This window comes from Phocoena phocoena, chromosome 13, assembly GCF_963924675.1.
Source record: "Phocoena phocoena chromosome 13, mPhoPho1.1, whole genome shotgun sequence".
Taxonomy (NCBI): domain Eukaryota; kingdom Metazoa; phylum Chordata; class Mammalia; order Artiodactyla; family Phocoenidae; genus Phocoena; species Phocoena phocoena.
The window spans coordinates 83,934,307-83,958,850 of NC_089231.1; the positions used below are offsets into that span (position 1 = coordinate 83,934,307).

The 24,544-nt window shown below is 38.7% G+C and overlaps 1 protein-coding gene across 1 annotated transcript in view; it reads right to left on the bottom strand.

The window, feature by feature from the left end:
• Window positions 1-255: 255 nt before the first annotated feature.
• Window positions 256-24,544, bottom strand: part of SBNO1 (strawberry notch homolog 1) — a 44,052-nt gene continuing 19,763 nt past the window's right edge. The window contains 21 exon segments of the mRNA XM_065889588.1: window positions 256-398; window positions 1,945-2,138; window positions 3,165-3,241; window positions 3,908-4,045; window positions 10,575-10,667; window positions 10,769-10,863; window positions 11,292-11,438; window positions 12,120-12,194; window positions 14,509-14,608; window positions 15,076-15,147; window positions 15,238-15,350; window positions 16,077-16,212; window positions 17,571-17,702; window positions 18,172-18,347; window positions 18,446-18,613; window positions 19,253-19,450; window positions 21,119-21,270; window positions 23,000-23,097; window positions 23,648-23,830; window positions 24,289-24,445; window positions 24,447-24,527. Of these exon segments, the coding sequence (XP_065745660.1) occupies window positions 256-398; window positions 1,945-2,138; window positions 3,165-3,241; window positions 3,908-4,045; window positions 10,575-10,667; window positions 10,769-10,863; window positions 11,292-11,438; window positions 12,120-12,194; window positions 14,509-14,608; window positions 15,076-15,147; window positions 15,238-15,350; window positions 16,077-16,212; window positions 17,571-17,702; window positions 18,172-18,347; window positions 18,446-18,613; window positions 19,253-19,450; window positions 21,119-21,270; window positions 23,000-23,097; window positions 23,648-23,830; window positions 24,289-24,445; window positions 24,447-24,527 (2,728 nt within the window).

The following is a 24,544-nucleotide window of genomic DNA, read 5'->3' on the forward strand; positions in this document are numbered from 1 at the left end:
CTGCTCACCCAAAGTAAAAGCATACGGTAAGTACCATGGGAAAAGCACGAGGAAAGACATATGTACCACCATCGGCACTGCTGATTTTCAGTTTTGCTATCTATTCCAGGTTTGTCCTTATTCCCAAAAAAATTAACTAGAGAGAGAGCACAACTGAAAAAAAATTATAATTCTTTGGAAACTGTCCCTGATTTTTATGCAAATGATATGCTTCAACAGCATTTCATATACATCCATGTTGAAACCTGTCTGTTCTTATGCGTTGCTCAAATTGGCGATGCTCTGGGGGTGACGCTGCTGCCAGAGCTGTTTCTGCTGGACTGCAAGCTGTTGAGACTGGTCTGAAGTTGACAGGAGATTTATAAGAGGAGACACACAATTTGCAGGAATGATCAAACCTGCAATTAGAAAACAAGAATTTATAGAGGTTGCTTCCAGGAGAAACCACACTATTTTACAGCTTCATAGCAAATTCCAAATGAAGTATAATATTAAGTTTAATGAATAAGACTCCACAAAAAAACTAAATGAATACCTAATAACTGAACTGGCCCCTTCAGAAGTAGCCCGATTCCTCAGCAGCATCACCCACAAATACCTGAGCAAATGCATGTGTCTAGTGCAACACCATCTTCTTGCTGAAGCAACAGAAGGCCAAGTACAGTACCTTCCTATCTACTATCTTTGAAGCTCCACAAATGTATGCAAGCACCACCTTCTTTGGCATATACTAATGTACCAAAGAGACTACGGCTGCAAATTCAAATGCGTACTGAAGCAGTAACTTCTAAGTGGCACAGTGTGGAAGTCAGCAAACTGGAGAGTATATATATCCTGGGTAAGGGAACTTTAACTCCTCCCATGTGGGAACAGGGGCTCAATGTTCCAAGCTTCTCTGTTGTTGCTGCTGCTGTTGTTGTTTTGAAGAAGACAGAAATCCAGTCTTCTGATTTTTTAAAAAATAAATTTATTTATTTAATTTATTTTTGGCTGCGTTGGGTCTTTGTTGTTGCACACTAGGTTTCTCTAGTTGCAGCGAGCAGGGGCTACTCTTCATTGTGGTGCGTGGGCTTCTCACTGCAGTGGCTTCTCTTGTTGCGGAGTGTGGGCTCTAGGCACATGGGCTTCAGTAGTTGCAGCACGCGGGCTCAGCAGTTGTGGCTTGCGGGCTCTAGAGCACAGGCTCAGTAGTCGTGGCGCATTGGCTGGGTTGCTCCGCGGCATGTGGGATCTTTTCGGACCAGGGCTCGAACCCGTGTCCCCTGCATTGACAGGCAGATTCTTAACCACTGCGCCACCAGGGAAGCCCACAATCTTTTGATTTTTAAAAGTTGGCAACTAACTCAATTGAAATCTTGCAACCAAAAATACCTGAGGATCAAAAAAATGTCCATGGACTGACTAGCCCACAGGCTACCAACGTGCAACCCAGGATAGAGAGAAAGGTTGTTGCAAAAGAAACAAAGACAATGCGACAGGGAAAGTGCAATAACTGGGTGGATTTCCGTGAGGCCTGTCATTGAGGGAACAGTAGGAGCGGCTAGCCTGGTCTCCCTTGCTCCCTGCAGGACTCCAGTCCATCCTCTGTGCACAGCGGCTTTGACTTCCATAGTCTCAATGTGGCACAATGAACATAAAGACTTCAGAGAATCCTTAGTCTTCATACCAGGGAGCCTGCACAGATGTCGACAGTGAGGGAGGGGAGCAAGACCACTGAGGGCAGCATAAAATCACAACCACATCAGGATTTCAGCCAGAGCCAACTATACCCATTCAAAAGCTTAACTACTGTTTACCCTTTTAAGAACATAATATAAAGCAAGCTCTACCCCACCACTGGAATAGATAGATGCTAAGATTCTAAGACGTTAGAAGCAAAATAAGAAAAACACAGGACCTGATTTTTCTTCTCAAGGCTCAAACCAAAAAAAAATTAAAACTCACCTACAATCCGCTGTCCATCCTCTGTTCTTAGCCGAACTATCTGCATTTTCACGTTTGTGCCACTGACAGATGCGAGAACACCCTCGACTTTTGTCCAGACACTCAGTACTGAGCCACATAATACATAGTATGTGCGGCAACGAAGACCTATTTCACAAACTAATCCCAAACTTGCTTTTTTGCAATTGCCACGCCTAGGATAGATAAGGAAAAAAATGTATATGTGCGTGCGTGCGTGCACACACATACACACACACACACACACACACACACACACACAAGGCCCACAAGGTCTACCCTAATTTCAAATGGAAAACAGCCTACCGTCATTTACCTTTACTGATATAGTTTGTAGACTGCAGTCCTTCTGACATATTGGATTATCCTGTCCAACTTAAGGTATCACTACTGATTTTAAAATTAGTTATTTCTTGGGCCTGACTCCCTTATAAAAGGGCTGATTTATTGGTCTTGATATCCATTTAAGCATTTGTCATTTTAATATCCATTAGTTTACTGTATTAATGTCAGTTTATAAAATAATCCTGCCAGTTATTTCCGTAGTATTAAACTACCAATATACAGTTCTAAATCAGGTAAATGGAAAAGCCCTCAGCAAATAAACAAAAGCAAATTTATCTACCTACACGTGTCTAAACAAAAACCTAGCTAAAATTCATCTATATCCTGTATCCCTTTTCAAAAAGTGGGCCAGATACTCCATTTTCAATGCCCTGAAATGAACATAATGACTTGAGAACACCTCTGGCTAGCCCAGTAGCACAGCAGGATCAGCTCCAGGGCTCAACAACAAAGTTTCTAGTGCTGTTAACTATTTGAGGTACCTCTGTGGTTTCCTAGAAGTTCCCTAGCCTTAAGAATAAAACTGATTTGGGACACCAATAAAACTTTGGAGGAAAGAAAAAATAAAGGAAGGGAAGGAAGGAGAGGAGAAAGAAAAAGTCTCAATCCTAAGAATGATAGTTAAGTCCATGCTGGCAGACAACATTTGGTTGGAAGTAACAAAGCATCAGTGGGGAGACCTAAAACAGTGCATGGGCCAGAGACTTCCAACAAGTACCTCTGCTTAAAGAAACAACACCGAGCAATTGATAATCTGCTTGTGCACTTATAGGGACAGATAGCTAAAGAATGAAGGGGTGTTTAAATCAAATCTTGATTATACTTTGGAATATATGGTGAGAAAAATGAAAACTAACCAATAAGCATGAGTGCAAGTATCTGCAGATGAATTATACTGATCTAACCAGTGGACCAGGGCATCGTCTGAGACTACCTGTGAAAACAAGACAAAAATTCCATTGAAAAGGTATTGTTTTAAACAAACTGGTTGCCTAATTTGGTCTCTAAAGCCAACTTAAAACCATCTTTATACAGAAAACATGGTCTTCACTACTGCTTGCATTTGAATGTTACCCATAAAGCTCTGCCATGAGGTTTTTCCCATGTAATGAAGATTTCAAATATTTAACTTAATTATAATTGTTTGCAAGTGAAAACGGCTAGGAATAATAGTAATATAAGGTAATACTAACAACAAAATAACATAGTAAAGTTAGGAAAAACAGGTATCACTGTTTTTCCAGAAATTATTGCAAAATATAAACACAGCAGTTCACAGTAAAACCAAGAGTTGGTGGGAAGGAATTTCAGTCTTGTACATCTTCCCTTTATTTAAAAAATTCTAATTTTTGTAGTTAGCACTATAGAAACTTCCTTTTCTGATAACATAAGCTGTTTCAAGTAATCATCTTTAAGTTTCCTAACAGTTGATAACATTAAGACTGGGATATTAATTTAACCAGAGTTGATAAAACTTTTTCTGAAACAATTTTCCAGTAATCAAATAGGAAAAATTGACAATTTACATATAAACATAGTTGCAATATACTATTATAAAACAAGTATTTATATATAACATCATGTACAAATGGAAAAATACCTTCTTATATTTCTTTTTTAGATCAGCATAAATTTCTAATTTGAGCTGTTTCCCAGTATTTGGTCTATAAACTAAGAAAAGCTTCTTTTTAGGATTCACTTCTTTAACTAAGATGGCAGTTTTCTTGTTGTTTCTTATCTATTAAAAATAAATAAATAAATAGGTGAGAAAATATAAAGATTCAATACTGCACACTTTAAGACATGCTTGCTTTTTGTACCATCACATCACCAAAGTCAAGTGAGTTTGTAAATACAAAACTGTATGAAAGGATAACACCTGCTGTGTAACCGACTTGAACAAGGTCTCACCAAAGTGAAGGCTAATGGACCTTATCTCTGAGGCAAGACAATCTTTAGAAAATTGTGTTGAGTAATAAGACTTAAAGCACGATGTCCAGTGGAGACAATTTTGCTTCCTCTAGTCCAGGAAACTGGACTCGCAGCCTCAACAGGGTCAGAGGTATGTGAGGTAAGAATCTAGGTAGTGGGCAGGAAGGGTCTTCACAGGAAATAATTTTACCTCTGCTGTATGTTACTCTCCTTCAAGTTACAATGAAATATATAACCTTCAAGATAATGCCTTTTGATCACCCACAGTCCTCTGAATTCATCTACTCCATCAGTGCTACAACCTATTCCTATGGTTGTGTGACGGTAAAATATCACATGAAATATCACAAATTCATCTGTAAACGGTAACGCTGTAACAGGAGAAAGCCAAATGCTGAACAAATAATACATAAATATGATGCAGAAGTGGAAGAAAACGATGCATTAGACAAACGATGGAACTTGTTTTATTTTAAAAATTTTTTTAAAGTTGGACTTTATGAGAGGAACCCTGAGATTTGTAAAAAGCCCCATTTAACGCAAAGAAAAATAAGATTGGGAAAATTAGTATTTCTTTTGAAGAATGGTGAACAATTTCAAAGCAACAGTCTCCGGAGCAAAACTGAAGGAAAAAGAAAAGTTTCAAAGGTATTTTCCCAGCTCCTCTACAAAATAAATCATTTGCTAAGCTACTACCTTTTTAAAATTTTATTTTATTTTTGCGGTACGTGGGCCTCTCACTGCCGTGGCCGCTCCCGTTGCGGAGCACAGGCTCCGGGCACACAGGCTCAGTGGCCATGGCTCACGGGCCCAGCTGCTCCGCAGCATGTGGGATCTTCCCAGACCGGGGCACAAACCCGTGTCCCCTGCATCGGCAGGCGGACTCTCAACCACTGCGCCACCAGGGAAGCCCTACTACCTTTTTATATTAAGGTAATTCTTATGCTGATAAAAGGACCTAATACTTTACTTTTCTCTTCATTGATACTAAAGATCCTTCGTCTTTTACTTGTTCAAATGATTTGAAACATTGTTTATATAATTACTGCAAAGTCTATGAAACAAAAGTTAAGTGAAAAATACATTTAAAATTTTGTATCAGCTGATGTGAAATTCTCTAGCTAACTATACTTTAAGGCAGTGTTTAAAGCACACAGCAGTGTCATCTATCTTGACAGGGTCAGGTTAATTCATTGTAACTATAAAATAAATCATCACACTACAGTGGAATTAAAAGTGATTCTGACATGGCTTTCCTCATGTCAACACACGTTACACACACTGCAAGTTGAAACTGCTTGCTGCTGAGGCGGCTCAATGAAGGAGGCTACAGCTTCTTGGAAGGATGTCTCTTCCAAGGTCCTCACTCTTCACAACCAGCTGCCTGTGGCCATGCAGCAGAGAGTAACAAAGGACAACGCTACCACATCCTTTCACTCAAGGGAAACTGGTGGGGATCAGCATTTTCATCAAAATCTACCAGTGCCTCAATTTGGCAATAATTTCAAGTGAAAAAAATATAACCAGGCTTCCCTGGTGGCGCAGTGGTTAAGAGTCCGCATGCCGATGCAGGGGACACGGGTTCATGACCCAGTCTGGGAAGATCCCACATGCCGCGAAGCGGCTGCGCCCATAAGCCATGGCCACTGGGCCTGCGCGTCCAGAGCCTGTGCTCCGCAACGGGAGAGGCCACGGCAGTGGGAGGCCCGCGTACCACAAAAATAAATAAATAAATAAATAAAATAACCAATATTCTATAGGGACCAATCAAAATCCCATCCAAGGTCTCAGAGAAATCTGAATAAAATCTAGTGAACTGTATCAGTATTTTGGTTGTGATATTATACTATAGGTTTGTAAAATGTTACCATTGGGAAAACTGGTGTAAAAGGAATTTCTCTGTATTATTTCTTATAACCTCATGAGAATCTACAATAATCTCAGTAAGATTTTCAAACACACATACACACACATACATGCACAACTAGGAGCCAGATCCAGTTTGAGAGCTTTGCTATTGAATCAGAGACCAGTAAACCAGGTTTATGGACCAAATGGCTTGAGGCTCCTAAGCTTAAGAAAAGTTTAAGGAAGGAAGGGAGAAAGTTTCTGAGGAAGGAAAAAAAATCCATGCTGTTGAACCCAGGGTCAGGACAGGAATAAAGACCCAGACGTAGAGAATAGACTTGAGGACACAGGGATGGGGTACGGTAAGCCAGGACGAAGTGAGAGAGTAGCACTGACATATATACATTACCAAATGTAAAATACATAGCTAGTGGGAAGCAGCTGCATAGCACAGGGAGATCAGCTCAGTGCTTTGTGACCACCTAGAGGGGTGGGATAGGGAAGGTGGGAGGGAGGCACAAGAGGAAGGGGATGTGGGGATATACGTATATATATAGCTGATTCACCTTGTTATACAGCAGAAACTAACACAACATTGTAAATCAATTATATTCCAATAAAGATGTTTAAAAAAAAAAAAAGGAGAGAGAAGGCAGCAACTTAAACTCAGCCAAATCTGCTTGTTATCTTTCCCCTCAATCCTGATATGTCCTTTTACTTGTTCAGTTTTACCCATCCCACCCTAGCTAGAAACCTCAAGATAATACTAGAAGCCAAGAACAAAGCTGGGGGGAAAATCATTTTTCAGACTTTTAAGAACTAAACTTTTTCTCCTCCAGGATCTTCAAAAGAGTTTATCCTCTCATTCACACATAGAAATAAGTAAGTGATCTTAAGATCCAGTGATGCCATTTCTCTGAATCTACTCTAGAGATACACTCACACAGGTACATAAAGAAGCATGTCCTTTGTAAGAGAAAAAATGGAAACAACCTAAAAGTCAATTAATACGACACAGGCTAAATAAACCATGGTATATTCATAACACAGAATACCATGCAACAGCCACAATGAATGAAGTAGTCCTATAAGTATCAATACAGAAAGCACTCCAAGACTGATTGTTTAGTGAGAAAGGCATTTAAAGAATGATCGATACTGTATCATAGAATTGGTGTAAAAAAAATAACCAACAACAAATCAACCATCTAAAACAGTAAATTGTTTCCTATGGCTACAATACATATGCATTAAATGCACAGAAAATGGTCTGGGAGAATAGACACAAAACTGGTAACGGTGGCTACCTCTGGGAAGGTGGGAAGGGACCGCGGCTGGGAATGATGGTCAAAAAATTTAGTGCTATCTGTATTTAAATTTTTTCACAAGTGTAATAATGCATTCATGGGTACATAATTCAATTAAAGAATTTAAGAAAAAAAAATCCACAAAGAATAGTCAGCAGAGACCACATATTCTCTGCAAAACCTAAAATACTACCTGACCCCTGACATAAAAAATTTAGGGATTCATGCTCTAGAGAGCTTATTTATGGTTTCACCCTGCCTGTGGCATCATCATATTTGGTCTCCTTTACGCAGTTCTTGAACCAGGTCTTCATTTACAGTTGGTCACTCCATAAAGGGCTTGGCCAAAAAGTTCGTTCGGGTTTTTGGTACCATCTTACTGAAAAACCCGAACGAACTTTTTGGCCAACCCAATATTTGCAAATAAAAAGTAAAATGTGCTACACACATACAAAGCAATATTAGTCACAAAAAGAAATGAAGTTATGACACATTCTACAACATGGACGAACCTTGAAAACATTATGCCGAGTGAAAGAAGCCAGACACAACTGTCACATACTGCATGATTCCACTTATATGAGGTACCAAGATACGCAAACTCATAGACAGAAAATAGATCAAAGGTTATCAGGCCAGGGGAAAGCTACTGTTTAATGGTGATGTTGGCACAACAATGTGAATATAATTAATGACACTAAATCATACACTTTAAAATGGATAAAATGGCAAACTTTGTTATATATTTTACCATAATTTTAAAAAATTAACAAAATGTAGAGAACTTCCCTGGTGGCGCAGTGGTTAAGAATCCGCCTGCCAATGCAGGGACACGGGTTCAAGCCCTGGTCTGGGAAGATCCCACATGCCGCGGAGCAACTAAGCCCGTGCGCCACAACTACTGAGCCTGCACTCTAGAGCCCATGCTCTGCAACAAGAGAAGCCACTGCAATGAGAAGCCCGCGCACTGCAACAAAGAGTAGTCCCTGCTCGCCTCAACTAAAGAAAGCCCGCGCCCAGCAATGAAGCCCCAACGCAGCCCAAAATAAAAATAATTAAAAAAAAATTTTTTTGACAGCAACTCTATCTCAAAAGAATAAGTAGCATCTTTAAGATATCCAAGAAAAGAAAACGTGAACTAAAGATTTCATGTCTGGGCTTCCCTGGTGGCACAGTGGTTGGGAGTCTGCCTGCCGATGCAGGGGACGTGGGTTCGTGCCCCTGTCCAGGAGGATCCCACATGCCTCGGAGCAGCTGCGCCCATGAGCCATGGCCGCTGAGCCTGCGCGTCTGGAGCCTGTGCTCCACAACAGGAGAGGCCACAACAGTGAGAGGCCCGCGTACCGCAAAAAAAAAGATTTCATGTCTGGTAAAATTTGTCTTTCAAGTACAAAGGCACAAACTTACCAGCACGTAAGAATTCAGGGAGTAATGTTTCCATAAGCCCTTCCTGAATCTACTACATAATGGGCTTCAGACAAAATAACTAGAGAGATATTAACCTAAGGACTAGTGAGTGAGTGGTGAGCTTTAAGTATAAATTAATTACCTGTAGAACTAAGATTAATTAAGCGTTAAAAGAAGAGTATAGGGCTTCCCTGGTGGTGCAGTGGTTGAGAGTCCGCCTGCCGATGCAGGGGACACGGGTTCGTGCCCCGGTGCAGGAAGATCTCACATGCCGCAGAGCGGCTAGGCCCGTGAGCCATGGCCCCTGAGCCTGTGCGTCCGGAACCTGTGCTCCGCAACGTGAGAGGCCACAACAGTGAGAGGCCCGCGTACCGCGTACCAAAAAAAAAAAAGAAGAGTATACTATATAATTGCCATATGTTGACATGCAGAAACAGTATAACTATTTTTTAAATAGCATAAAGTAAGCTTATGCAAAAAAAGTTATTATTACAACAAAAATATTTTCAAAATACTGGGGCATAGTATCCATGATATTTTATCATCCTGTGTGCCCTGAAGAACAGGGATTATTAGTGTGGAAGAAAGAAGACCAAAATTTCAGAGAAGGGTCTTCCCTGGTGGCGCAGTGGTTAAGAATCCATCTGCCAATGCAGAGGACACGGGTTCAGCCCTGGTCTGGAAAGATCCCACATTCAGCGGAGCAATTAAGCCCGTCTGCCACAACTACTGAGCCCATGTGCCACAACTACTGAAGCCCGGGCACCTAGAGCTCATGCCTCTCAACAAGAGAAGCCACCACAATGAGAAGCCCGCGCACCACAGAGTAGCCCCCACTCGCTGCAACTAAAGAAAGCCCGCACACAGCAATGAAGACCTAACACAGCCAAAAATAAAATAAATTAAAAAAAAAAAAATCAGAGAAGAGGTAAGATTAAAATTCCATATTTTTTGTTTGTTTGTTTTTTGCGGTACGTGGGCCTCTCACTGTTGTGGCCTCTCCCGTTGCGGAGCACAGGCTCCAGAAGCGCAGGCTCAGCGGCCATGGCTCACGGGCCCAGCCGCTCCGCGGCATATGGGATCTTCCCGGACCGGGGCATGAACCCGTGTCCCCTGCATCGGCAGGCGGACTCTCAACCACTGCGCCACCAGGGAAGCCCCAAAATTCCAGTTTTGATCAGGACAAATATGCATTCATTTGTGTGTGTATATGTATATGTCTAAATGTAAACACGTACACACACGTGCACACACACACACATACACACTCACACATCCTCTCTCCTTAGCTCTGTCCACAGGCAAATACTAAACCAATGAATGTAGTTACACTAATAACTGAAAACTGAATCTTGAAGACATAAAGCATTATTATGACTAAAGAAGGTCACTCACTATATTATGGAAAACAAGGGTTCAATTTACTAATAATATGTAAACTTTTTTTTTTTTTGCCCACACCACGCAGTATGCAGGATCTTAATTCCCTGACCAGGGATCAAACCTGTGCCCCCTGCAGTGGAAGTGTGGAATAGTAACCACTGGACCACCAGGGAATTCCCCAATAAGTAATAATTTAAAACTAGCATTTAATAATACTCCTCAAAATGTATTAAATAAAAATATATCACAATTACAGTGATAAATTATCAAAACACAGAAAGCTAAATACAATTGGAAAATCAGCACAAAGTGAACAGATTAATTACAATGCTGGCAATGAAAACACATTACATATCTTAACAACTAACATTTAAGGGAAACAAGTCTTACTTGCAATGACAAATAAAAGCCATCATCTGGTCCTGTCAACTCAGCCCAAATCTTGGTAGCTTCCTCCCAGGACATTCCCCTCTCTACACTTATCTGTAAAAAAAAATAATAATAAAATTTAAATTAAACTCACTTCGGAGAATGCTTACCAGAAAATGATATTATACTTGAACGTGCACGTTTTCTAAACTTACCGTGTATAATTCTACATGGCCAGAGGTTGAATATCCTGGAGTCAGAAACTTCTTAACATCACTTTTCCTCACTTTTTCATCTCCAGAACCAAGATCTTGAACAAGAAAAAGCAACATATAAAAAAAAAATTTCATCAATAATACATATGACAGGCTTCCCTGGTGGCGCAGTGGTTAAGAATCCGCCTGCCAATGCAGGGGACACGGGTTCGAGCCCTGGTCGGGGAAGATCCCACATGCCGCGGAGCAACTAAGCCCATGCGCCACAACTACTGAGCCTGTGCTCTAGAGCCCACGTGCCACAACTACTGAAGCCCGTGCACCTAGAGCTCATGCTCTGCAACAAGAGAAGCCACGGCAACAAGAAGCCCACGCACCACAACGAAGAGTAGCTCCCGCTTACTGCAACTACAGAAACCCCATGTGCGGCAAAGAAAACCCAATGCAGCCAAAAATGAAATTAATTCATTAAAAAGAAAGAAAAAAAGAATACATATGATGTTTTAAAAATTTCCCCACTTACCTAAGATTCCCATATCATATCTCCCATTTTTTTTGGCATTGTGAACAACTGCAGTAAGTGTGTCTGCAAAATACTGAAATAACGCATTCTGCTGATGCACCTCCATGCCCAAAATTCTATTTAAGAATTTTCCTATGTTGTTATAATCTGCAATGACAAGATTGTATGAAAGATTTAATGCATTCAAATGGCAATTTAAAAAATTTATTCATCTCAGCCTAGTAAGAGTCTCACTTTCTTCTCTAAGACTTCCCTCACAACTCCGGTACTGTTCCCAGAACAGGGCTATACTTCGACCACTTCTACCTCTAGCAATTAGCACGACTATACTACATGCTCAAAAGATGTTTGCCAAATTGAATTTTTGCATCTTCAGCTTCGCTTACTGAAGGTATGAATATAATTTAGCACAACAGAATGTTAGTTTTCCAACATTAAGTCTTAACTCATAAAGTTTAAGTGCTGTTAAGTCAGTGAAGCTCAACTTTGGCTGCACAAGTAAGAATGCCCAGGAGCTTCTGGAAAATTACCGATGTCTGAGCTCCTGCCCTGGCTTCAGTACTTTTTAAAAAACTCAACAGCTGATCATATATGCAACCTGGTTTGAGAACTGCTGCTATGTAGAGAGAATAGAGATTTAATTTCTTGAATAACCATAGTTATTCATAGCAAAAACCACCGAGAATGCTCTGTGAACACTCAGTAATGAGGGATTGAGACCTAGAGACTTGAAGCTTCCCCTTCAACTTGACGAAAGCATAAACAACAAAATGGGCTATAATGATACAGCAACAGTTATGAATATACATACAAAAGTCATACCATTACCTTTATCTAGAGTAAGAATTCCTGAACGATCTTCTACATTTATCAGGCCAACTCCTATTAGTCCTTGTCGAACATCTGTAATAAAACAAATTTATAAAAAACCTTATAGCCCAGGGCTTCCCTGGAGGCGCAGTGGTTAAGAATCCGCCTGCCGATGCAGGGGACACGGGTTAGAACCCTGGTCTGGGAAGATCCCACATGCTGTGGAACAACTAGGCTTGTGTGCCACAACTACTGAGCCTGTGCTCTAGAGCCCGCGAACCACAACTACTGGAGCCCGCACGCCTAGAGCCCGTGCTCCACAACAAGAGAAGCCACTGTACCACTGCAGTGAGAAACCCACTCGCCACAACTAGAGAAAGCCTGCACACAGCAACGAAGACCCAATACAGCCAAAAATAAAATAAATTAAAACAATCAAAAAATAAACCTTATAGCCCAAATAACTCAATGAGCTGTTAACTGACTAATCAAATTAGATCAAGTTCTAGCATATAAGACACAGTCTATGCATAGTTCCTATTAGCTGAATTAAATGGAACCCACAGCCCCTAAAGATCTTTAGACACTTCAAAATCCTAGAGTACGCAAACCTCACATTATATTTTATTATTTCACTAAAATGTCATATCTTTTCAACAACAACCCGTGGCAGTGGAGATCCTTGGCTACAAAGCTGTCACCCACAGAATCTAAACAACTTCGAACATACAGCAGGATACTAATTAAATAATTTATGTAAGGAAATAATCATGCTTCCTTTCCAAACGTTACCTATCAGTACTGACAAGGCGATGCAGAAGATGAGCAACGTGTATAACTGTCAACATGTTCTGAATTACGTTACTAAGAGGACAGTTTATAAAACTTTTAAAAAGTATTTGTGTCCAGGCTCTAACCCAGACTTACAGTAAAAAGGGTTTAAGAAAGAGAAAAGGATCAACAGGAAGCATAATTATATCCTATTTACACATTTATTTAATCAGCTAGACTGCTACATGCTCAAAATGTGTAGATTCTGCAGATGACAACTCTGTAGCCAAAGAGCTCCAATGCAAAAAATCCTCATTTTGGGAATCCATCCTATGGGAGGAAATTCCTGAATAGAAGGATGACTGCTGTAATTCCAGCACTGTTTGTGATGCAAAAAAATGAAAGCCACTTGAACATCAACAAGGGAAAAACTGTTACATAAGCTAGATGTAGAATATTACACAACTGTTAAAATATGTGTTAGTACTATAGCTATTGATTTGTAAGGGATGCCTGTGATGTACCAAGTGAGAAAAGTACGTTGCAAGTAATATTAACATGTTTTTTTAAAAAAGCTCTGTGTTTAGACAAACGGATAAAGGTGTGTTAAGGCTGCCCCTGTTCAGATTGTCAACATTTGTTAACATCAGCAGGTGAGACTGGTAGGTAGCAGGTAGTTAAGGAGACGGTATGGGCTCCTCATTATTCACTTTTAGATTGTTTTCATCACTTATAATGAATAAAAAACATGTAATTTTTTAGAATTAGAAATAAATTGGGGAGTTGTTTTTGACAATCCCTCCAATGACCAAATAAAAAGAAAATAAGAGGGAACGAAAGGGAAAGGGAGAAAAAGAACAGGGCCAAGACTTTATTGGTTTTTTGTTTTGTTAAATGCCATCAGTGATTATAAGCACCCCTGCCAGCTATGTCAATATGGACTGTTACCAACACTAAACATGGGTTCAATTGGAAAGGACTTCCTAGTAAAAAATGCTAACTCTATAAGGATAATGTTTCAAATACCTTACATCTGTTTATTTTCCAAAATATTTTCAGTTTGCTGAACTACTGAAATCACCCAGACTACTAATATTAATGGGGTAAAATCTATTCTTCAGATTTGCAAGATACATCTAAGAATTTCTATAGCACTACTTAGGACTTTTTTTTAAATATAAAAATTTCTAAATACACACAAATGTAAAGAGAATATTCTATGGACCACAGGTACCCAGCACCCAGTTTTAACAACAGTTAATACACGGCTAGTTTTGTTTTATCTGTACCCTCACTAGCCCCCACAGATTATTTACCTAGGTACTTTAAATTTTAAAAGCTATTTGGCATAGTCATGTTCAAATTAATCTAACAAAACCATTTTTCCTCTAGTAATCTAGTATTAAACAACATGCAACGAACTCTATCAACAGTAAAAACACGTCACCTGAATGAAATTTAATAAATCTACTGCTTATTATAAGACATCAATTTAGGTGTCTGTTAACTATCAATTTCTAAATTTTATACATTTTATGTCCAAAGAAAACTAAAAACAGCAGCACATGTTAGAATGAGTTTTGTACCTTCTTGTCAGTACTCATTTTCCTTTGTTATGATTATTTTTAAAAGTTACCTTTAAAGAATTCTCCAGGATAGTCTGGAGGTGGTGATACCATAGGAGAATCTAGGTTTACAATGGATTTCATGACAATTTCTAAAGCATTTCTTCCATACTGCAATAAAAACCAAATAAATTTAACAAGTTTCAGCATTTGGATACTCTTCAATCACATGACCAAGTGAATGCTATAAGAACTATTATTGTACCAAAGAGTCAAAAATAGCAGGACTCAATTATTTTTATATATATTCTACACTGCCTAGTGCCTCATTCACACCTTTGTACACAGCAGGCATTCCATAATAAACAGCTTTCTTTACTTCTGGGACTCACACTGCATTCGTCCACAAGTATTATTACAGTCTTATTTTCCAGTAGGAATGAGAAGATGATTATGTTGCACAGTTGATCACCAAAGATCTAACTGCCACGTGTCTTACAGGACTAGCCATGATGTTATAGCAAAACCATAAGAGGAGACAGCTTTAAGTTTTAAACAGCAACTACTTTCCCTTTCTGTTCCTTACAGACACCATACACTGCAATCATTTTTCACAGATAGTGAAAGCTGAAATGTACCTTATTATCAAAGTTGAACCTACTCAGATCTCTGGATTCTGTTGCTCTTCTGTCTCCATGTGTAAGCGCACCCTATCCAAACATAAAATCTCCAATCAAGGCACAGAAGACAGGTTAACATACATCATCTTTTACACACATCTATATAACTCAAAAACTTACCAAACTCTCAAGTCTTTTAGCAACAATAGATGCAAATCTTTGTTCTCCTGCCAATTCAGAAATCAGAAAGACGTATTCTGGAGCAGTAACTTGGTTTGATCTATGAGTTCGCCCTGTAATGACATTAAAAAAAAAAAAAAAATTCGCTGATTGTGCTCTCAAGATACTAGTATTCTGAGACCTATTCCCAGCACTTAACAGTAAGCTGGTATCCAGAAATCTTTAAACCAGAAGAAAAATTAAAGAATGTAACAATTACCCTAACTCCCCAAAAGGCACAAAATCAAAAATGCCAACTTGAACAACATCTGTATTCAGAACAATACTCCCACTTACGGGGGAGCAGAAACTCCATAAAATTATTAAATGATGAACACATTACTGGTGCTACCCCAGTTTGGTTGACCACAATGTTGCTGATGCACAGCTGCTCTGGATTCTCCCAAAATTGTTGTTGTTGTTTTTTAAATCACCAGGTCACAGGGACATGAAGATGGAAGGGAAAGGAGGAGCAATGTGCCCTCAATGAAGCTACTGGGGGTTGAAAAAGACATCAAGTGGCAGTTGCTCTGACATGGATAACATCCTTGCAGATCTACAATGAAGATACTCCTGAGGAGCCCCATTCTTGAATATAATGCCAGAAAGCCCTACTGTAGGTCTTTTACAGCTTTTAAAACAGCCAGGAAATAAATTCATGATGGCCTCTATATTTTAAGGTATATGCAATACACAAACATCTCCAAAACCTACATATCTGTCAAGTTTAGTATATCTAGCATTAGAATATTTCCCCGGTAATTCCTGGCTGTGAAGTGAAACTCAGCGTAGGAACTTACCAAACTGCTGGATTGCTCTATCAGCACTCCATGGTAATTCCAGGGTCATATGAACTCTTCGCCTTTGATTTTTAGCTCTCCTATCTGCTTGTAATGAAATACCGGAGCTGGCAGCTTCTGAGATGATAGCAATATTCTGTATCAAATGTAAGGAGAAAAGAACAAAAGATCACTTCTGCACAAAGAGAGGTGGGGAAACAGCCACCAATACGTATTCTCCTTTACTTCCTAACTCTCAGTTTTAGCTGTACATGGTTACAAGGACACCCAGAATCAAGATTACATTTCCCAGTCTCCCTTACAGCTAAGTGTGGGCACACTCCAGCCAGTAGGTCACCTGAACAACGTCCAGGAAATGCCCCTAATCAACGATATGCCCTTCCCCTCCTCTTTTTTTCTCTGCTGGCTGAAATGTAGAGATGTAATGACTGAACCTGAAATATGGAGGTAACTAGGAAATGGAAGGCTGCATATTAAAGGAACAAGACAGAAGAGACCTAGACTTCAAGGGGTCATACCAGTCCTGGTCCACCTACTCAAACTTGTACATGAGAGAAATGAACTTCCACTTTAAGTGAATATGATTTTGGATTTTCTGTCACTTAACAGCCAAATCTGACCCCAACTAATACAATTTCTAACACAAATGGGCCTAAATTACTAACGAAACAAGTACTTAAAATAACTAATACCTCTACCTATAATCTTTAAAATATGTAACATGAGCTTTTAAATACATATAAAAGACAACTTTGATAATGGTAATAACTACCGTCTATTTTCTAGTTGCAGAGGCAAAAAAATTTTGAAATACAAAGCAAAATGTGGATAAAGAGATAAGATTTTATTCTACCCCCTTTAGATTAAGGAAGGAGGTTGAAGTGGTGCTCCTACCTATTTATTAGCAAAACGCTTATAGCAATTCCAACTAGATGGAGGAAGAACTGATCTGAGAATCTGAAAATTGATGAAGTTTACTTAACAATAAGAGCATACAGAAAGGGCCTCTGAAGGTGACCACGACCTCTGCAGTGGTCAGTTACGCAAGTGTAATCTACGACCATTCAGAGTAAATCGTCTCAATAGGACATGGCAGAGCAAGACAATAAACAGCAAGATCAAAGGATCCCAGTAATCGGGGCATGTGCTTAAATATATTTCTAGACTCAAGATTACACTGACACTAGGGTGTAGCATTAGGTATAGTGCCACTAAGATGACCTGAGAGAACACAATTTAATATTCTGATTAAAGACTTCAAAGGCCTCCAAAGCTATCAAGAGCTACATCTAATTCTATGCACAAAACACCACATTCAATTTATAAGAAAATAATGAAAACATGTAAAATGTTCAGTGATTATGTGTAATTACTTAAAAAAAATAGAGTAAGAAATTCAAAAGACATGATTTATATTAAAAGAAAAAACCTAAAGATTAATCCAAATGGATGGGCATTATTCTTTTCGCCAAAAAGCATCCCAGAAAAACATACCTTATCTCCATCCATAAATCTTTGTTTTTCCGTGATATTTAGTATTTCCACAGGGACATCAAGTTCAGATCTTGACTCATAAGATATACTTCCATCATCATTGCTTACAACCCTCCCCTTGCGGCCTGTCATCTGCAAAGCCAAACAGCGTCACTTACAATTAATGTAGCTGACTATGGTGCATGAAGCTCAGGGCTCCCATCATAGAAACTTGGTGGGAGGTGAAAGGGATAATGAAACCAGCATGTACTGTGCAACCTGTCCTGCACCAGGCGCTGGGGGAGAGAGAACATTGCAACACAGTGCCTGGTTCTGAAAAGTTCAAATTCCAGGGGAGAAAACAGACATGCGGCAATGATAACAAAGCCTGCATGACAGGTGCAATAACAGAGATCCGTGTCTTGGGGCAGATACTCAAGATAATAGGGGCAGGAATTTACTTGCTCTAGGATGACAACTAGAGTAGAACAAGGGTTCTAAGATCTAATAGAGGATATTAGATAATTATATGATGATACCAAATATATCACTTATTCTAAAGGGTTTGAAAGTGGCAAAAAATTACCTAGAAGAGACACAGCCCTGATCAAGTCATATTTACCTCAGCAACATTCTCAGGGCCACCAAGTTCATCAATAAGTTCATCCAGGGTATTAGGAGGGAGGTCTTCAGCTAATTTTTCTAGTTTATCAAGTAGGTCTTTCTTCATCTGCTGGGCCCTTTCCACGGCATCCTGACTTGTTATAAGGCTATTGTTGCTGTTGGTGTTACTGTTAGCTAGATGAAGTACATTTGTTAAAAATCAGTACAAAGTGTAAATATTTGTTTTGTTTAAAAGTACATTTCACAGACAAAGCAAGCTTCCACATGGATACCTGGTGCACTGTTAGGAGCAGGTGAAATTACTGGTGTAGAAGAAAAACTAGGTCGTTTTGATCCAAGACCTGATGCTAATAAGGCACTTTGAATAGAATCTGGATCTATACTTCTCTTTTTTTTTTTATCTTTGTTTTTCTTGTGGTCCTTTCTGATTAACCAGGGATCTGAAAATTAAGGAAAGACACGTATCAAATCATTTGTTAACACAAGCACAGAATTTCCAAAGGAAACAACCGTTGTTTTTTTTTGTATTGTTGAGCGACAACTTGTAAACCACCACCAACTTCAGAGGTCCAGTACACCCATAAACCATGAGGTAAATTCCATGGTTTGAGGTTAAACTTAAGTGCACAAAATTGAGGTCATGATCTCACATAAATATGCTGAACCTCCAGAAGACAGACAAGCTTGGAGCTGCCACCAAGCAAAGATTAGAATCTGTGTGATGATTTCTATAGGAAAAAAAAGGTTTTAGTACAATACCCCATTTCAAATACACAGAAATAGGGACGTCCCTGGTGGTCCAGCGATTAAGAATCTGCCTTCCAATTGCAGAGGATGCAGGTTTGATCCCTGGTCAGGGAACTAAGATCCCACATACCACAGGGCAACTAAGCCCGTGTGCCGCAACTAGAGCCCATGTGCTCTGCAGCCTGTGTCCACAACTAGAGAGAAGCCCGCACGCCACAACAAAAGATCCCGCCTGTCGCAACTAAGACCCAACGCAGCCAAAAATAAATAAACAAACAAATACACAGAAATAACTAGCCTTCAGCTTACATTTAATAGATTCATGAACTTACCATCTTCATCATCCTCACTAGACTCATCTCTAAATGGGTTGAAATCATCGTCATCTCCAGAACTCATGTTTTTAGAGCTCTCGTAGTCACTTTCTTCATTATCGGAGGCATCAGATTCACTTCCACTATCATCAGAACTGCTACCAGTAAGGCCACCTATTTTTCTTGCTTTTTTGGATTCTCGAGTTATTTCTTCACCTATCCTCAAACCCCAAACAAGAGAGTCAGCCCAAACACACTATTCTAAAGATCCAGGAAGTTACATTTAGTTCATGAGCTAATACACTTAGTTAACTCAAATGAGAAATGAAGAAAAACAGCATTTGTGTAAGTATATAAGAACAATTAAAAATTCATAAACAAGAGCTAGCCTTTTGGATTCCTATAAGAAATCAGGTTATATTCAATTATTCTTAAGAAGAAATCAGGTACATAAGTACAAATGCAAGACAGCCTTCAAGTGCACAAGTTTCAAAATAAACATCTCAAGACAACAGAGATGAAACAGAATCTCTGGCATTGTCACAATTTGTGTATCAGGTTGAGAGAAGAGGCCTAATAATTACAGATTTATAAAATATGCAAATACTTTATGGAATACTAAAAAAACTAATCTATAAAACTACATTTTTAAAAGTCAAACAAGGTGCTGATCTGAATTATCTTACTGAATATTCATAAAAGATATCTGGAATAAACCAACCAAAACTAAGCAGAACATTAAAATGTTCACATATTAATGATGGTGAGAACATAATTCAAAAAAGGGAAACATGACCATCTATCTATCTGACTACTCTGTTACTGACTCTAGGACTCAGCTTTACTTTTTGTGCCACTAAAATTAAAAAATACTGTCAATTATATTATAATAGCCAACCTACTTTCAGGCATATTAAAAATGTAAGGGAAAAAAAAGCATTTCTTAGAACCGATGAAAGGTAAGGTTAAAGTGTCAGGCACTGTGTTTAGAACACACAGTATGACAGTCTTCACAATATAATGAGTTATTATCACCATTTTAGAGAAAGAGAGCCTGAGAAGTTACCTTCTGAAAGTCAAAGAGCTTACTTAGTAACCACCTAAACACAGACCCAAGTTTGTATTATTATAAAATGTCTAACAAACAAAGATGAGTGTATTCCTAATAATTAAATAATAAACTAACAAAAGTCTCTTTAAAGAAGACTATATAAACACACACTCTCACTCACACACACACACACACACACACACTCACACAGCATTGACAATAGAAAGGCCCGGATTTTGGTTCCCCATTTATCACCCAGTAGTTGTGCCAACCTGGGGATATCGCTTAACCATTTAGTCTTTCTGTGCCTTAGCTTCCTCTGCCTATAAAACTGAAAAAACATAACCTACTTTCATACGGGTCCCTTGCAAGTTGAATGAGATCATGTGTGTGCAGTGCTCGATACAGTGCCTACTCAGCACCAGTCAAATCGTTAAAGCCCCAATTTAAAATGGGATTACTTGTGCATTCAAAAACTACATGAGCCAAGGGAATTCCCTGGTGGTCCAGTGGTTAGGACTCCGTGCTTTCATGGCCATGGCCCAAGGTGCAATCCCTGGTCAGGGAACTAAGATTCCGCAAGCCATGTGGTGCGGCCATAAAAAGGAAGGAAGGGAGGCAGGGAGGGAGGCAGGGAGGGAGGGAGGGAGGCAGGGAGGAAGGAAGGGAGGGAGGGAGGGAGGGAGGGAGGAAGAAAGACACTTCCTTAAAAAAAAAAAAAAAAAACCCGACATGAGCCAATTCAAGGAAGGCAGTACATTCCCAAAATACAGCTTGCATCAAGATGCTCAAATTTATACTACTTCCAGCACCATTTAAAGAAAAGTGCCCACCTTTCCGCTTCTTTATTTTATTTTCCTTACAAGGACTATCTCTTGGTGAGCTGTTGTTACTTGGAGCTGTCAAATCGATGCCTAGCAAACTATAAAGTTTTTTCCTGTCTGGAGCAGGGAAGTGTTTTTCAATGAGTGACTGCAACACTCCTCTGTTCGAAGAGAGAAAACGTGACAGTTAGTGGCTCAGTATGCAAAATAGTTTATTATACATAAAGTCTTAATGAATGTATTTGTTTAAAATAAGTATACTTGATTAGCAGCATTTCCAAATTGGATATCAAAAGTAGGTTAACTCCACATAACTGTAAAGCTGGCTTAGGAACTCAGCACCAATGGTTCCTGGTTCTTTTTCAGAACTGCTGCACAGAGGAAGACTCCATGAAGAAAAATTGCACATCAGTGACTCGAGTCAACAAGTGATTCAAAAGAGTTGGATTCTGAATGTAAAGGACTTTAACAATCCTTTAACCAATTTATTTCACATATATTTTCCATTTTCAGGTACATGCAAGAGTTACAAATAATAAAATCTATGTCTTACTAAAAAATACATTTGGGGCTTCCCTGGTGGCACAGTGGTTGAGAATCCGCCTGCCAATGCAGGAGACACATGTTCAAGCCCTGGTCCGGGAGGACCCCACATGCTGTGGAGCAATGGAGCCCATGCACCACAACTGCTGAGCCTGCGCTCTAGAGCCCTCAAGCCAGCCACAACCACTGAGCCCACGTGCCACAACTACTGAAGCCCACGTGGCTGGAGCCCGTGCTCTGCAGCGGGAGAGGCTGCCGCAATGTGAGGCCCGTGCACTGCAGCGAGGAGTGGCCCCCGTGCAGCAATGAAGACACACACAGCCAAGAAAATATTTTTAAAATAAATAAAAATGAAATAAAATAAATTTTTAAAAAATAAAAAATGAAAAGTACATTTTATTCAATCTTACAAAATACTGATAATCCAGCTCAAATGAATTTTAATATTCTAGGCCAAGACTGTCCAACTGAAATACAGTGCAAGCCAAGCACAATTTTTACACTTTCTAGTAGCTACATTAAAAAGTAAAAGAAAACTTGTGAAACTAACTTTAATAATATTTTATTTAACTTAACATATCACTTTAAAATGTAATCAATGAAATGTTTTACATTATATTTCTTTAAGTCTTTGAAACCTGGTGTCTATTTCATACTTAAAGGTCATCTCAATTTGGACTAGCCACTTCAACTGCTTAATAGCTCCCTGTAACTAGTGCCTATCATTTCAGAGGCAATACTAGGCAGGCAAGCACAGGAAAGATACAGGTTAGCAGGTGCCATGTTTTGCTTTTAAAAGTAGTTTTAAGTTATATCTATCTTAAAATGAGCCACTTGAATGTGTCCCCTAAGGCAAAAGATAGCATGGCAGCAAAAGTTTTTTGCTACCAGAGTTAGAACCGTCTGTTAGGCAAACAAACTGAAAACCAGTGTCTAAAAACATTTTAAAAATCTCTTTTGACTATCTCAGGATTATTTGCAATGTTTATATTAGAGCATACTAAACTGGGGCAAACTAAACTATATTGCTCCTCTGGATAATGGTAGTTTCCAATACACAAAGCCAAAACAAAACTGAGTATCTTAAACCAAGCTGTCAGATTTCCAAGATGTACAAAACAAACAAAAATCAAGTCCTTCAGTTAGTCCAAATACTGGACATAATATTGTCAAAATACTTAACATTTCAGCATTTCTATGTTATTGTTTTCCAATAGACATGTTGTTATGCATACACAGGACCATAAAAACTAAAATCAGAAAAACTTTAAAACGCAAAAATTTTGCCTCCAAGAAATGCCAACATTTAAACTAATCTAAGTAAAAACTCAAAACCATAAACATTACTTGGCAGTTGAAACGAAATCATTCAATTCTCCTCCACCCTCTTCCAAGGCTTCTAATGTTCTAGCTTCTCCCGTAGACTGCAGACCAATTACAACACACTGGAGGCAAAAAAGAATATTATTAATTATAAATAAAAATATCTATGTGTTTCTTAAGACATATTTTAAATATTTAGTTTAAAAAAAGATTTCAAACAAGAATTACCCATTACTGTATGTGTGTACCAATTTATTTATTCTACATATATTTGAGACATGCTACATGTAATACACTTAGCTAGGAAACAGTATTACAACAGTGGACACTACTGAAGCCCCTGCCCCAGTTCTTTGTGCTTTAACTAAATATGTATTTACCAAAAAGGAAAACACCTTAATGTAATATATATATCCATGTGTTATCAGTTGTTACATCTATGGTTAGCCAAATTATAGTGATGTTTGCTTATACTTTTGAACTATCCAAATTCTTTATAAACACGTATTGCTTTTATTATCTTAAAAATGCATTTTTTAAAGTCTTACTACGTTAATAGTTTTTACAAGTACCCTTTAGAAAGAAAAGGCTTTTTTAAGCAGAAAGCCTCAACACTCAAAAGACTAAAACACATAACCAAAGATGAACTTGTTAATGCATTCTCCAACTTACTTTTCCATTCTTGATTTCTTCTCGAGCTAGTTGAACAACCCTCTTAACTTTGGATGCTATGCACAAGTATTTGAAAAATCTCTGGTGAGCAGACCAGAACTGACCCCACATGGATTTTTTCATTCGTTGCTCAGCATCAATCAGATCTGCAGCTTGCTGAAACCGCTCTCTGGCGATGACCCACTGAAGGTGCACAATCAACATTTTAGATATTTCAATCTTTTGAGTGTGATTTTAAAATGACTAATTCAATCAAAATAAAGTGCAAGACACCATTTAACATTAACTCAACAAAGCATTTTCAGTAACTTGGGAATCTCTAAACAAATGTTTTTTAGGACGCTCACATAGAGCTGTCCCAAAATTCTTATTAACTAATGCAGTCATTTTAGGAAAGTTACATTGTGATTTTTAAAACTATACAACCAAAATAAATGGCTATTTTTTATAAATTACTTTAACAAAGAGAAAATTGGGAAATAAGGAACCAGTGATTTATCTGTTGTTTTATAGCAGAAATATACTCCTGTGAGCTGACAGGAGTATACTGGACAAAATATACTCCTGACTGGACAAAATTGGCTAACAGATACATTACCAGGTACATTAAAAGTACTAAGAGTTAATAAAAACATGCTCACCAGTTTGACTGCTTTGTTATACATTTTAACATAGCTCTGAGAAAGAAGAACTTCCTCAATTTTGAAGGTCACTCCAGTAAAGCTCAGCTGTCGAGCAATGTACATTCCTCTAAGCTTCATATCCATAGCAACTATTTCCATGGCACCAACACCTCTGAATAAAATTAAAACACACAGTAACTATCATTAAATATAGTAGAGCTTTAACATACATGGAAGAGATTTTAGCAATAACACCTCTTTTAGATTGCTACTG